This window comes from Tenrec ecaudatus, chromosome 1, assembly GCF_050624435.1.
Source record: "Tenrec ecaudatus isolate mTenEca1 chromosome 1, mTenEca1.hap1, whole genome shotgun sequence".
Taxonomy (NCBI): Eukaryota; Metazoa; Chordata; class Mammalia; order Afrosoricida; family Tenrecidae; genus Tenrec; species Tenrec ecaudatus.
Window position 1 is genome coordinate 233,943,376 of NC_134530.1, and position 14,926 is coordinate 233,958,301.

The 14,926-nt window shown below is 44.9% G+C and overlaps 1 protein-coding gene across 1 annotated transcript in view; it reads left to right on the forward strand.

The window, feature by feature from the left end:
- The first annotated feature begins 1,772 nt into the window (after positions 1-1,772).
- Positions 1,773-14,926, forward strand: part of PROX1 (prospero homeobox 1) — a 44,843-nt gene continuing 31,689 nt past the window's right edge. The window contains exons 1-2 of the mRNA XM_075540573.1: positions 1,773-3,494; positions 10,917-11,024. Of these exons, the coding sequence (XP_075396688.1) occupies positions 1,773-3,494; positions 10,917-11,024 (1,830 nt within the window). The remainder of the gene's footprint in view (positions 3,495-10,916; positions 11,025-14,926) is intronic.

Here is a 14,926-nt window from a genome sequence, read left to right on the forward strand (position 1 = left end):
TCCCAAGCAGGCCAAAAGGAATGTGAAGAAGCATCTCGCCTTCCTTCCTAGTACTCTAAACCAGACTCTTTAGGAGGTGGTTTACCTTATTTTGTTTTGCTGGTTTTGTTTTCATAGAGAAACCAGAAGCAGAGAGTGCAGGATGAAATCTTTGTGGCTTAAAAAATAATGCACATTGTTGTCATCCAAGGACTGAGCATTGCCTTGATTTTTTCAGGTTACCGCATGCCGACATTATGCCTATTTGCATGGCTAGTCATTCTTTAAAACTAGCCGCAGATGCAGTCCTAGGGAGCACGTAGATGTTTTTACAGGTGAACCGAAAGAGATGGGAGCCGTTCCAAACACTCTGCATGCTGCCTTTGGCAATAGACCCTGTTATTGTGAAGATGTGCTCCGTTAAGCAAACGCGAAGTTTAATATTAGATAAATCCTACATGGAAAACACAACATTTTCATTTTCTTCAGAAAATGTCAATTGCAAACCAAAACCAAAAAAAGTGGCATCTTATATGAAATGTGGGTTTAGCATGACTAGTTAATAAGTCACAAAATAGGTTAAGGGCCTTTTGTAAAATCTAGCAAAGGCTGGTCTCTTTTTTAGGGTTCCCAAGAAACAATGGGAGTCCATGTGCAGAAGAGGGATCTCCCATTCTCACACCCTGGATTGGGCTTATTTTCTTCCAGTCGTTTTGCTTTTCTTCTTCCTCTTTTATGTGGCATAAGAAATAAAATTCATGGGTGGCACAGGTTAGATGGTTTCTTTAAGCATTTGGAGTGTTGTTTAGGGCAGATTTGAACAGAAGAGAATCAGTACTGGAGATGTATTTACCTTTGCCTTGTCCAATAATTTACTGTTAGACATATTGATTTCTAAAATGGGACAATGTCCTTGTTTCACAATGGGTCCAACTTGATAAAAATTTAAGCCCTGAGAGGGCATCTTGGACCTTTTCTAAATACCCTCATAGCGACCTTGAGATACAGCAATTAATATCATCATCACATCATTTCTTACTCAGAAAAATGCCTAACTGTGTTATATAGACAAAAGTGTATTCGTGCATTTATATCAATACTAAATTGATCACTTATCTTGGAAAAAGGGTGATGGAGGCAGTGGTTCTCCTTCCCATTTCACCTGTGACAAAATACTTTTAAATTCAGTGGGCAAGAGGTATAGATTCCATATTTATTTTAATAGTTTTTTTTTAATTGAGTGGTCTTTAAAACACAATCATTCTGTTGCGGAAATAATCATTCTTTTTCATGCAAATTTCACCCAGCCTCAAAATTTCACCACATGTTTATAGTCCAGCTCACTCTCCTCTTCTTTGATAACATGAATTTCAATGTCCAAATTTCAATCAATTGCTTGTCAGAGGCTGTGTTCTTATAATCTACCGTTTCTTCTGAAGATAAACAGTATCATTTTTAGGTATTTGTGAGAGAGAATCGTATTACTGATGCTTAAGCATTTTTTTTTTTGGCTTTTTTTTTTCAAATCTTAATCCATCTTAAACCAGTGGAGCAGAAATATTTAAAAATGTTTCATTTCAGGCAGAGTGCATAATAAATTGCAATAATTGTAATGTGCCATAAATCCCAGAGCCTATGCATTTTGCATTTGATTCAGGATTGAGGTCAGGAAATTTGGAGAAATTTAAAGAAAATGATTCATCAGTCCTTTTGTTCTGTTGGCCAGGGTCCCGGGATTCTTGAGCTGTGCCCAGCTGACGAGCTTTTGAAGATGGCACAATAACCGTCCAGTGATGCCTGACCATGACAACACAGCCCTCTTAAGCCGGCAAACCAAGAGGAGAAGAGTTGACATTGGAGTGAAAAGGACGGTAGGGACAGCGTCTGCATTTTTCGCTAAGGCAAGAGCAACGTTTTTCAGTACCATGAATCCCCAAGGTTCCGAGCAGGATGTGGAGTATTCAGTGGTGCAGCATGCAGATGGGGAAAAGTCAAATGTACTCCGCAAGCTGCTGAAGAGGGCGAACTCGTATGAAGATGCCATGATGCCTTTTCCAGGAGCAACCATCATTTCCCAGCTGTTGAAAAATAACATGAACAAAAATGGTGGCACCGAGCCCAGTTTCCAAGCCAGCGGTCTCTCTAGTACAGGCTCGGAAGTACATCAGGAGGATACATGCAGCAACTCTTCAAGAGACAGCCCCCCAGAGTGTCTTTCCCCCTTTGGCAGGCCGACTATGAGCCAGTTTGATATGGATCGCTTTTGCGACGAGCACCTGAGAGCAAAGCGCGCCCGCGTGGAGAACATCATTCGGGGTATGAGCCATTCCCCCAGCGTGGCATTACGGGGCAATGAGAATGAAAGAGAGATGGCCCCGCAGTCTGGGAGTCCCCGGGAAAGTTACCGAGAAAACAAACGCAAGCAGAAGCTGCCCCAGCAGCAGCAGCAGAGTTTCCAGCAGCTGCTTTCCGCCCGAAAAGAACAGAAGCGCGAGGAGCGCCGACAGCTGAAACAGCAGCTGGAGGACATGCAGAAACAGCTGCGCCAGCTGCAGGAAAAGTTCTACCAGATCTACGACAGCACCGATTCGGAAAATGATGAAGATGGTAACCTGTCTGAAGACAGCATGCGCTCGGAGATGCTGGAGGCCAGGGCCCAGGACTCGGTCGGGAGGTCAGATCACGAGATGTGCGAGCTGGACCCCGGGCAGTTCATTGACCGCGCGCGGGCCCTGATCCGAGAGCAGGAAATGGCTGAAAACAAGCCGAAACGAGAAGGCAACAACAAAGAAAGAGACCACGGGCCAAGCTCCTTACAACCAGAAGGCAAACATTTGGCCGAGACCTTGAAGCAGGAACTGAACACTGCCATGTCGCAAGTTGTGGACACTGTGGTCAAAGTCTTTTCGGCCAAGCCCGCCCGCCAGCTTCCTCAGGTCTTCGCGCCCCTCCAGATTCCCCAGGCCAGATTCGCAGTCAATGGGGAAAACCACAACTTCCACACGGCCAACCAGCGGCTGCAGTGCTTTGGCGACGTCATCATTCCGAACCCCCTGGACACCTTTGGCAACGTGCAGATGCCCAGTGCCACAGACCAGACCGAGGCACTGCCCCTGGTAGTCCGCAAAAACTCATCTGACCAGTCCGCCTCGGGCCCCCCAACTGGCGGCCACCACCAGCCGCTGCACCAGTCACCTCTCTCCACCACTGGCTTCACCACCTCCACCTTCCGCCACCCCTTCCCCCTGCCCTTGATGGCCTACCCATTTCAGAGTCCCCTGGGTGCTCCCTCCGGCTCCTTCTCTGGGAAAGACAGAGCCTCCCCCGAGTCCTTAGACTTAACTCGGGAGACGACGAGTCTGAGGACCAAGATGTCATCTCACCACCTGAGCCACCATCCTTGCTCGCCAGTCCACGCCCCCAGCACGGCGGAAGGGCTCTCGCTGTCCCTCATCAAGTCGGAGTGTGGCGATCTGCAAGACATGTCCGAGATCTCACCCTATTCGGGAAGTGCAATATCCTTTTCCAGGAAAGCGAAACATACGAAATGCTTCCCCCAAAGGTTAGGCTTGCACACACTCTCGAGGCGCACGCAGAGCTGTCTGTTCTGGAAAACGCAGCTTCCCCTCTTATTGAAATGGGGCCTTTTATTTTATTTTTAAAGCAACACGTGTGGGGGCATTTCTGACTGCACAAAAGCTTCAGGTCAAACCCAAGTCTGGCCAGCCCCGTGGAGTTGTTCATTACTTCGAGGAAGCCGTGTTCTCGGCAGCCTTTTCTCTGTTGTGCTTTCTTCCTTTCTTATCCCTTCCTTCTTCCTAGAGGAGGTTCAGAGAGGGAGGGGGGAATCATTATAAATATTGAATTCAATCAGGTGCCTTCCTAAAAGATGGTAAGTTTTATAACGGGGTGAGAACGGTCAATTTTCAGATCCTTGAGATTCCAAAACATGAAGACTCCTTCTATCAACTGTCTGCAAGCCACCTACCCCCTGCCCCCACCCCAGTCCACTTACAGAAGGCCGCGATCCAATTCAGCCAAGAGCACTTCATTGTAGGAGGCTGGGGTGAGAGAAAAGTGGGTGCGGGTGGAGAGGTTAGATTTTCTCTTTAATCTTTCAGACTCTTTTTTATGTTTTTCTTCAAGGAAATACACAGGTACTGATTTATTCAGCCGGCATCGGTCTCTCTCTCTCTCCTCGTTCACCCAAGGTCTGTTCTTTGGGTCTGGTGCAGCTGCCTCTATGCATGATTAACCTCTGTTCAGCCATACACAGAAATCTTTTGTCCTAACATACACAAAGCAAATTATTTTGGAAAGCGAAGAGAGCACAATTAAATATAAAACTCAGCTGGAGTAGATCAGCAATGGCCATCGTTTGTGGCACTTTGAAATTCTGAACCTGACTTTTATGTAGAAATATCAATTCTGGTTTTTTTTTTATTAGACTCACCCTGAACACTAGCTATTTTTAACTGGTGTGTTTTTGTTTGCTTGCTTGCTTGTTTTGGGTAAATCCGTCCTTTCAGGAAATTTTTGAAAATCTTGTGGACATTGGTGTTTCAGACTAGTCGAGTGGAGGGCAGGTGGACCCGTGTTTCTTTTATAATCAGTTTCCAGATGGATATAAAATTTAGCAATTAAGTTGACTGTTGCTAAATTGAGGAATTGGAGCAATCGTCTCGATGACGAGAGATAGGCGTGCTCGTGTCTGAGCTCACTCCAGAGGCTGCTGCAGAAGTGCAGAGTCCCAGTCATGGTGGAAATGGGACTTCCTGGTGAGTGAAGGTCACCCTTGAAGCCAGCTCTCCGGACGGCAGTGCAGATTGCTGTGAGGTCAACGGAAACCACAGTATGAGACCCACTTGGGCAGTGAGGCACAGAGTCTCTGGATAACAAGGGAGCCAAGGACAATGGCATGAGGAGGAAAAGGACAAAGAGTTGAGCTCTGAGAATATAAATAAGTCAAAATTAAGTCTTGATTTGGTTGCTAATCTAACCTCCACCTTCCGAAGATTGAACAATTTAACCCATCTGTCATGAACCAAAGCTCTCCCCAGCCCCAAATCTTACACATGATAAGCAAACCATCAATGCTGGCCGGAGTGATTGGAATATAGCTTTGGGGATGAGCAAGGAAGAGTAAGAAAGCACAGTGGGCTGAGTGTTCTCTTTTACCCTTTGCAGGAAGAGCATCTTCTGATTTCAAGCCAGGCTAAGGACCAGGGGGAGTGCCTGGGTAGTGCAGTTAAGTGCCTAACTTCTCACAGAAAGGTTGGCAGTTTGAATCTGCCTTAGCGGCTTCTCTAAAGAGAAGACCGGGTGATCTGCTTGTGAAAGATCACAGCCTTTGAACACCCCGTGCAGCTCGAGCCTGGAACACAAGGTGTCACAGGGAGTCGGAATCGATTCCATGGCAACTGTGGGGTTGTTCTTTTAGTCCGAGGCTAACTCTTGTTGGATCTCATTCAGCGTTGCCTTGTTCATTCTGAAACAAGTGGCAGTCAGGATGGAGTCTCATCTTCTTGGTCTGTCTCTCTCTCGTACCCACACACTCACACTCACAAACACACACACACACACAGTGTAGAGGGATAAGCCTATTTTTAGTGACTTCTTGAAGCATCCAAATCTCAACGATTTATAAGCTCACACTAAACTCTCGTCCAAGTTTTGCTCAGTGTTTTGTTTTGGGTTTTCCCCCCACTCCCCAGTAGATGTGTTGTAAGCAGAGGACAATCATGTCTGAGATAGCTCTCTCCCCCTCTCTTTGAGAGTTGGGTCTAGGGCAAAAGTACCTTTTGGATCGCTCCAAGTGTCGGCTGTGCTCACTGTCTCACCTCTCTGAATCCCCCGAGGAATTTTGAGGATTTGAATGGAGAGAAGTTCCTTTATTTCTATACATATTAAAGGTATTAGAGAAAAATGTAGTTGCTGTTTTTTCAGAGGAATAGCTTTTCTCTCTTACCAAGATTGAAATTCTGTTAAAGATCGATGGCTTGGAAACACCCGCGGCCATAGAAAACATTGGTGTGTGCACCTGGAGTTGTTTTTTGTTTTGCTTTGTTTCTCTGTGTGTAGTTAAACTGCATCAGCCCCTTGTTGCATTCAGTGATTGCGTTTCCCAATATCGGGTCTTCTATGCTTCTTTCTCTTTGCTCTACTCTGGGGCACTTTTAAGCACTTGTCTCATTGATAAGTTATTTCTCAGGCAGGAGAAAGGCCAGCCAGCTTTTCTGCAGTCCACAGAGTTCTGAAGCCAGTGAAGAGCTGAGCATTGCTTGGGAGAGCAGATTCACTTTGGTCCTGGCTCCATCTTGGCTGTAGCATTGAGTTCTTACCCCCCACTCACCTGACACAGTTCCCACACGTTTACTGTGATAAAACTTCTGGGACCACAGTGACTGATATTTTACTTCGATCTTGGTTAGTCAGGACCCTATTTGAATTCCTCATACAGATATTCCCAACATAATGATTATATTTTCCTATAAAAGATGAATAGAGATGAGAAGAAATAGTATCATTATGGTTATCATTATTGTTTCTGTTTTTAGCTCAGGCTTCTCCGACTTGTAATTCATAAGATGTGGTTCTTCACCACTCCAAAGGACATTGCCTGCCTCTTTGTGCATGGTCAACATGGTAAGAAGAAGAAGAATCAGAACACTAGCTCATTGGACAAATCCATCGTAAATTCAGTGCATTAAACTGAATGTGTGCTCGGTAGTACCAAACACATTATATCATTCTCTCTTTGGATAGAAAGAATAACGAATGTGTACATGCTAAACTATATGTCAGCACACCTGTCCCAAGAGCACATGTCTTGATATTTAAAAAGAAGTGTTCAGTATCTTTGCAAATGAATCTCTTTAATCAAATATTAAGTTTTATTCAAATTCCAAAAGAAACAGCCAGCCAATTGTTTTCCTTCATGATGTTCCTTGTCACTCAGCTTCTTTGCATCTCAAGAAAAATAGCCTTGTTTAGGCCTTGAGCATTTGCATGCACCCAATTAAAGCCCCAGAGTAGAATTATAAGTCCTTCAGTCATGGAGGTGATGAAACCGAGTCTGTCTCGGAAGCAGGCAGCTTCTCCCTGCCCAACTTTTATCGAGAAGGTTAAATCACCTGACGTTTGGGAGAGAAGACTGCTTAGTCATCTGACATGAAAACACATGGATTCAAAATGGATTTCTAAAATGTGCAAACCACCGATGGAAATTGATATTTTTACAGGTTTAGAAATCTTGTGCTGCTAAAGTGTTTCTACCGGTTGTAGGGAAACGTTTCAAGACTCAAGATTTTGGTTTTCCAAATCCATCCTCCACACCTGGGGTGGGGGGTGGGGATTAGTAAGTAAATTAAAGAGAGAGAGAGAGAGAGAGAGTCCATGCAGTATCACCCCACTGATTTTGTTGAAGTAATTGGAGCAACACTTTGCTCCATGATGACTATCATTAAATGATACAGGCCTTTTCTCTTCTTGAAGTTTCCTGAGAGCCTCTTAGAAATACAGCAAAGGAGAGAACAAGGAAAAAGCAAAAACAAAAAACCAAACAGCCTTTGGGCTTCAAAGCATTTTGAAAATGTTAGTGAGCAGCCTCAACCCACTTGGTTGGAATAGCAGCAAGATGTAAAATCTCAACCCACAATCCAGAGTTCATTTGGGGGGGGGGGGGACATTTCTCCCGCCAGCCTTCACAACCTATTATTGTTCCATTTGCCTTTTTGCTGCCTCTGCTGCTGCTCCTCCCGCTGCTGCCGTTGAGGTAAGGTTAGACTGCACTTGGTGAGCGACAACACGCCGATTCTCAGGTTGTTTGAACACCGCTTTAGGTTCAGCTGCAGAGCCCTGCTCCTCTGATCTTTTATATTCCGAGCAGATGTCTTTCATTAATTTATGGATTTATCATCTTTTTCTCTTGCTTTCCCTTTTTTTTTTACACCTGGCAGCTGTCTCAAGTTTCAGCAGTTATTGTCTATTTTGCATCACACATAGAACTGAATGTCATCTGTCTTCACAAAGCTATGGCTAAGAGAATTGAGGCAAAGCCACACGAGCTGCCGGGAGAGATCTTGTTTGCGTTCCATCCCCCGCGCCCCCTCCCCCCGTACCTCCTTAATATTTATTTGTGCTCATTTTCTTTCCTGGCCTTGAATGGAGCTTAGCTCGTGTTCAGTACAGCTGTATGTTTACTGAATCTATTCCATCATGAGTCATTGTGCGCGTGTAAGTATCCTGGAAACAGCGAGTGCTTTCTTGGAAGAACAGTTGCTTTTCAGCACAAGCACTTAAAAGGGAAATTAACCAATCGGTCAGTTCAGATTTATTTTTGAGGAGGAAAAACAAAAAAAGAGGATTATCTAACTGTTGGCTTTTAAATGTTTCATTATCTATTTTTAATAGTTTATTAGAATCATATATTTTATGGGAGTTTTATCTTAATTGTACCAGGACTGAGAGATAAAGATTTATTCTGTGTTCCATTTCAGTTGCCCAATTCCAAGTATTACTAACAGGAAACATTTTAGAGCAAACACAAACCTGAGAAATTCATATTAGAATACGTTTTTAAAATTTTTTCATTACACAAAAAGCCTCTAAATCCCGATCAAAATAAGACGGATAGCTTACAAGAAGAAATAAAATAATTAAAGGGAATAAGACACGCTAGTCATTTAAACGCAATGAGAATATTCAGGAAGTTTCCATAGCTCTCTGTCTGTCTGAGAACCACAGCCACCAAACAATCTTATTTTGTACGGCCACGTTTTAAAAGATGTGGGACACCCCCCCCCCCACCTCCCCAACAATTAAATGTATGAGGTTGTCTTCCTGGTGCCGCCTGGGAGAAAAGATCAGAACCCAGATCTGAGACCTTTTGTCGAAGTTTAGACCTGCCTAAAACTCTTATCACGAGGCAATAGGAGACAGCTTGCAACTATTATTTCACTTATCCATGTGGACAGATGGTCCTGAAGGGCGCCGGGCTCCTTTGGTTTTCTCTATCAGTCTAATGGAGGGCCGTTCAGCTCTTTCCTTGGCACAAGAAGTATGTCAGTCATAAATTATCGTCTTTGTAATCATTAAGGATCTCAAACAAAAACACAAGTTCAGCTAAGCTGCTTTGGCTTACAAATATAAAATCAAAATTTCTCTCTTCAGTGTTTATTATCAGCGGGGGAGGGGGAAGCACAATACTTTCCCTTGACCAACCAAGAGGATCGTTGTAAAATTGCCTGGGATATCTGAAAGGAAATACAATTGAGTGAATTCTCCGCAGACGCTCTGGCTTAACACCCGTTCTAAGTAGTCAACAGTTTGTAGAAGGAACATTTCTACCCCTCTCAGTAACTTTCTGGTGGTCACTCCACGTGTGTGAGCTTGCTGTGCTTGATGCAGGTGGTTAGGAAACCCTTCCCACTGCCCACATAGATGTGTAGCTGCACGTTTTTGACCTGGACCTAAGGTATACATTTTGAGTTGGGTAGCTAAAGATGTATGTGTGTGTGTGTGTGTTTGTGTGTGTGTAGATAGATAGATGGATAGATGCACATATCTATAGTGTTGTGCAAATGTGTATTCATGCGCATTTCTCTTTCTTATTTTTTTCCCCTCCTCCTTTTCCCAGATTGTCTTTTAAGAGAAAATCCTTAGAGAAGCTTCTAGGAAGGACCCTTAATTGACCTTGTGGGGGACCACATTGATTTTCTCCACGTGCATCTTCATTTCTGATAAATTATAAAGCCATTAATTTGCTGAGGAAATGGCAGGGCCAGGCTGCAGCACAGATGTGACCAGAGCCATCCCAGCCCTGAGTCTGCTGAGGAGTGCCAAGAATCTTGAGGGGGTGGGGGGTGGGGTGGCCCAGGAAGCCTGGATTGGTATGGTTAGCCTTACATTCTCTTGGGAACTGTTTTAGTTGCTGCTGTTTACAGATCTAAAAGGTAATGATGTTTCCAGATAAATAGGCCTTCTTATTTTGGGTAAGTGGCCATTTATTGATCTGCTAACCCACATTTATTGATTTGTTAGCCCCAACCCCTGTGCCATTCTCAAAGGAGTTAACTATAAATCCAGGAGAAGGCAAATTGTATTTGGTTTTGGGTCGCTGCTTTAACAAAAGCGGCACCCTCCATCCCCCAACTCTCTTCTCTGTGCCAAAGCTACCCCTCCCAAGTTTTAGCTGTTACTTAAAAGCAAACAATTAAAAAGGCACAATATGATGGGGAGAAGGTGAGTCAAGATACTCCTGCCTGTGAGTTAGCACAGGAAGGTAAAATGTGTGGGGCTTGCATAACCACGTACAAAATGCATCTTAGGGCCCCATGTACATGAGTACAGTAATTCAATGTCAGCTGAAGATTGTGGGGGGCAGTGGGGAGAAAGAGGGAGAAGAAAGCACAGAACTTTAATTGCACAGGAGACAACTCTTGCGCTAAGACTGACGCAAGCGCATGTTGGGTGCATTTGTGTCCTTAGCAACAAGTGAATGTATATAGAGCACTTCAGACCCAAGGCAGGGGGGCAGTTTGGCTGCCTTCACCCTAAGGTGCCCGAGAGTCTGCAACTGAATTTTGCATACTTACCATTTTACACGGGGCGATCTCTGACCGGCAAGGATAGCACTTTGAAGCAATGAGAGCAAATTAACAATGGATCCCAAGGCCCATGCTGCTGACCTGTCAGCATTCCCACAGCTATTTGGTGGGCCTCCAGATTTTCTGCATGGAGGTGGTGGAGGTGGTGGTGGTGGTGGTGGTGGTGGTGGTGGTGGTGGAGGTGGTGGAGGTGGTGGTCTGGAGGTGGTAGTGGTGGTGGTGGTGGAGGTGGTGGTGGTGGTGGTGAAGGTGGTGGTGGTGGTATGGGGGTGGTGGTGATGCTGAGCCTTGCATTTAAAGACATTTTTCCCTTAACCAATTGCATCCTACATGCAGGAAGGCTTGTCACCCAATCACTTGAAAAAAGCAAAACTCATGTTCTTTTATACCCGTTACCCCAGCTCCAATATGCTGAAGACCTACTTCTCCGATGTAAAGGTAGGGATGTTTTCCGTCTGCTTTATTTTTTTCACTTTCTATGACTGTTAAAGTGACTTGAACTCTTGGAAGTTAATGGAACGGAGTTGAGACCTGGTTCATGAACGCACCTGTGTTTTGATAGATTTAATGTACAGGGGTAGCCAGCACAGATGGCCCTGGTGTATTGGCACTTGAAGAAGTGTTCTTAATAAGCCACGTGGGTTTTGCAAGCTCGGCTGGGAAACTCAACTTCAGTTTTTATATGTCACAGTAGTAGCTCCATGGGAAAAAAAGTTTCAGCTTGAGAAAACAGCTTCTCTTCCCTTCCACAGCAGTAAACTGTTTTCTGTTTTTGTTTTCTGTTGGTTTCCTCATATTTGTGCTTATAAAAGCAAACTCTAGCACCTCTTTTTCCCCCACCCTGTCAAAAAGGAGCGTACATTGAAATTCTCTCGGCAGTAGCTGCTTAAAAACAAAAGTGATGATTGTCTCTTATTTACAACTTAATTTGTTGTTGATGTAGAGTACACTGAGCATAAGGAGAATGAATAAAGTGACAGATTCAGGACACATTATTCAAATGAGGATATGAAAGCCGTCGGCCTACAGCTGCAGCTTCCCTCATTCTACAGACTATTGGAACCTCCTGGTTGTGTGTTTGTGTGTGTGTGTGTGCGTCCGCGCTCGAGTCTGTGTGTGGGTTTTAAGTCATTGTTTGCATTGAGTCGACGTCGTGTTAAGCATCTGTAACTTTTTAAAACATAGATTGGGTTTTGGTAATGATAATGACACGCATGGTATCATTATCCCAGGGACTTGATAAACATTACATTAGCTGAGATTAGTTTATTAGGGCTGGGTGCGTCTCTCCCCCCACCCCCGCCCCTCCCCACCCCATATGTACAAGTTCTCATTCTGCCACTGAGGACTCACAAGCTGCCAGAACCCGCAGGCCGCGACGCCACTCCCCTCAGCACAGCTTGCCTTGTTCTCCGTGCCCAAGTTGCTTCCTCGGCCCCGTCTGAGGGCCAGCACATTTCAGTTTCCTTCACTGATGTTTTATTTGGCCTTCTAAGAAAAGTTCTGTTTTCCCTCCTGTTTGCTTTTGAATTGTGTATCAACTTCAGCCTTTTATCTGTCTCCTTCCCTGGCTGTGCTTCTTAAGTGGAAGGCATGTTTTGTCCTCAGTTGATGCCAACAGACTGGGCAGGAGAGGGACGGCAGAGAAAGGCACCGACTTAAACGGCTGGTTAAGAATCATTAAGCACCAAACAAGCTGACAGCAATAGGCCAGGGGAAGCCTTTGTAGGGGCCTCACTAGAATAGAAGGTCCTTGGGGATGCAGATGCTTTGCACTCAACGATTACCCTAAAGGCGGCCAGGCTGAACCCACCCAGGGTGTCACAGAAGAAAGGTCTGGCCACCTGCTTCTGTAACATTAAGGCTAAGAGCACCCTATGGAATAGTTCTATTCTGGAACTCATGAGGTCACTGTGAGTTGGAATTGACTCCACAATCACTGTAAAACAGAAACTTAAAGCCTAGAAGAGACAGATGGAAAGGAATTTGTCCACTCGGGGAGGACCAGCCAGCTTCTAGATGGCAGTAGAACCTGGCAAAGTCATCTTCCAGGGGAACCCTTTCAACACTTCAGTTCCTAGAGGTGATGTGGGGAAGGAGAGTGGGGTGTGTTGTTAGTTCACGTGTGTCTGTGTGTGTACATGTAGATTTCTGTGTTAGCTCTTGCGTTCCCAGGGGTCTGCGGGTTGTGAGATAATCATGACTGTGCCTTATATATTTTATAGAGCAGCCCTCGTCCAGAAGGATGCCAACAAGCGTTGCGCACTGCATCCATAGGGACCGCTGGCCCACCGCTGAAAGGCAGCGGCTGGAAGAGTAGAAAGCCAGACTCCCCGCAGTAGATGTAAATATTGGAAGCTCCACATATATGAGGCTCCACAGTAGATGTAAATATTAGAAGCTCCACATATATGAGGCTCCACGGTAGATGTAAATATTGGAAGCTCCACATATATGAGGCTCCACGGTAGATGTAAATATTAGAAGCACTCGCATTCATGCAGGGTTGGGAGTGGGCACGGGGAGAAAGACACTGGCGAGACATTGTTCCCATCCTTTTAGGATACATACAGAGATTCATCTTGGCAAATAACTGCTCACTCTGTGTAAATAACAATTACATACCTGGTGAGTGTTTTATTTTTAAAAAGCACTCATATTCAGATTATAGATTCTCTCCATAACTCTACCCAGACTGGGGGCAAAGACTGTTCAAATATACATGAGTCTAGTTAACTCCCAATTATCCACTCTAATGGAGGGGAAAGAGTGAGGGAAATGAGGGGGCTCTATTAGCTTGATCCTTCAATTCCATTTTTCCATGAATTTTTGAAGCCCTCCCATACGATGTATTACAAAACAAAGCACCCCAGGTCATTGCTCTTTATAAATTTTTGGAATGAATGAGGCATTTCCAGCTCTCCTAAATATATCCCACCCCCAAATTGGCGAGTAATAAATGAGTTTGCCTCCCTCGAGCTTTCTCTGTGGGTAGCGGAAAGGCATGCATCTAAGAAGAAAATAGAGTGGTCCAGAAATTTTCCAGAAAACAATGGTAGGGCATTCTGGTACTACTTTGACACCAAGAATAATCAAGAACTGAAAATTTATCAATGAATATATACATATACATGTGTAGTGTACATATACTCATATATATATATATATATATATATATATATATATATATATATATATATATATATATATATATATGATTACAGAGTGTGAGTCATTCTTGGTAAGGCTGATATAGCTAGATGCACCTCTGTCCAGTCCAAATGTTATTTGGGTCAGGGCTCAGGAACCCACTACAGAGCTGAGAGGTGCTTAAAGGCATGGTGAAGGGACCTGGGAGCTGCATCACAAATGAAGCTCAGCAGCACGTGTCTTGAGGCAGACCCCACGTGTCTGTGGCCCAGTTCTGCTTGTCATGAAGTCACAAGCCTATACTTGCTCGTGGTTACATTCATCTACAACAGCGATTCTCAACCTCTGGGTCACGGCCCCTTTGGGGGTCGAACGACCCTTTCACAGGGGTCGCCCGATTCATACCAGTAGCAAAATGACAGTGATGAAGTAGCAACGAAAGTAATTTTATGGTTGGGGGGCCCCCACAGCATGGGGAGCTGTGTGAAAGGGTTGTGGCATTAGGAAGGTGGAGCACCACTGCTCTAGGTCCTGGCGTCATTTGTAATGCTGGTTGGATGGTAGCATTGCAAATATAAACCAAGAGGAGCAGCACTAGCGGAAAAGAAATGTTTCCTTAAATTGAGGTGGTGCCCAGGGATCAGATTCTGACCAGCTCTGCAAGGGGAGCGTGAGGCACGCCCCTAGGTACACTTCTCTTAGGCATGTTCCTAATGCTTAGAACTTTCATTGTCCGGGGCAGTTGCACCCCGTCAAGTTCTTGTCAACTCGCCGAAAGGTAGGAGCATTGGGTCACCAGGAAGTGCCTTGGAAGAAAGGCCTGGCAATCTGCTTCCCAAACTCATTACCATTGAGTTGATTCCATCTGAGTTCACCTGCCGCTGTGAGTTTCTGAGACCATAACTCTTGGCCAGATTAATGTCATCTTTCTCCTGAGGAGCGGTTGGTGGTTTCAAACTGGTGACCTTGTGGTTAGCAACCCAATAGGTAACCCATATGCCACCAGGGCTCCTTCCAAATGAGCAGCCATTGAAAATCCTCTGGATAGTGAATAATACATGTTAGTGGGGCAGGAACGGCTCCGAAAAGTGGGGTGAAGGTAGCCGCACAACTTGAAGGACGGCATGGAATTGGTGCCCCAGAGCCGCATGGGGAACAGTGGTCGAAGCAGCGCATTTGCTGTGCAGCTT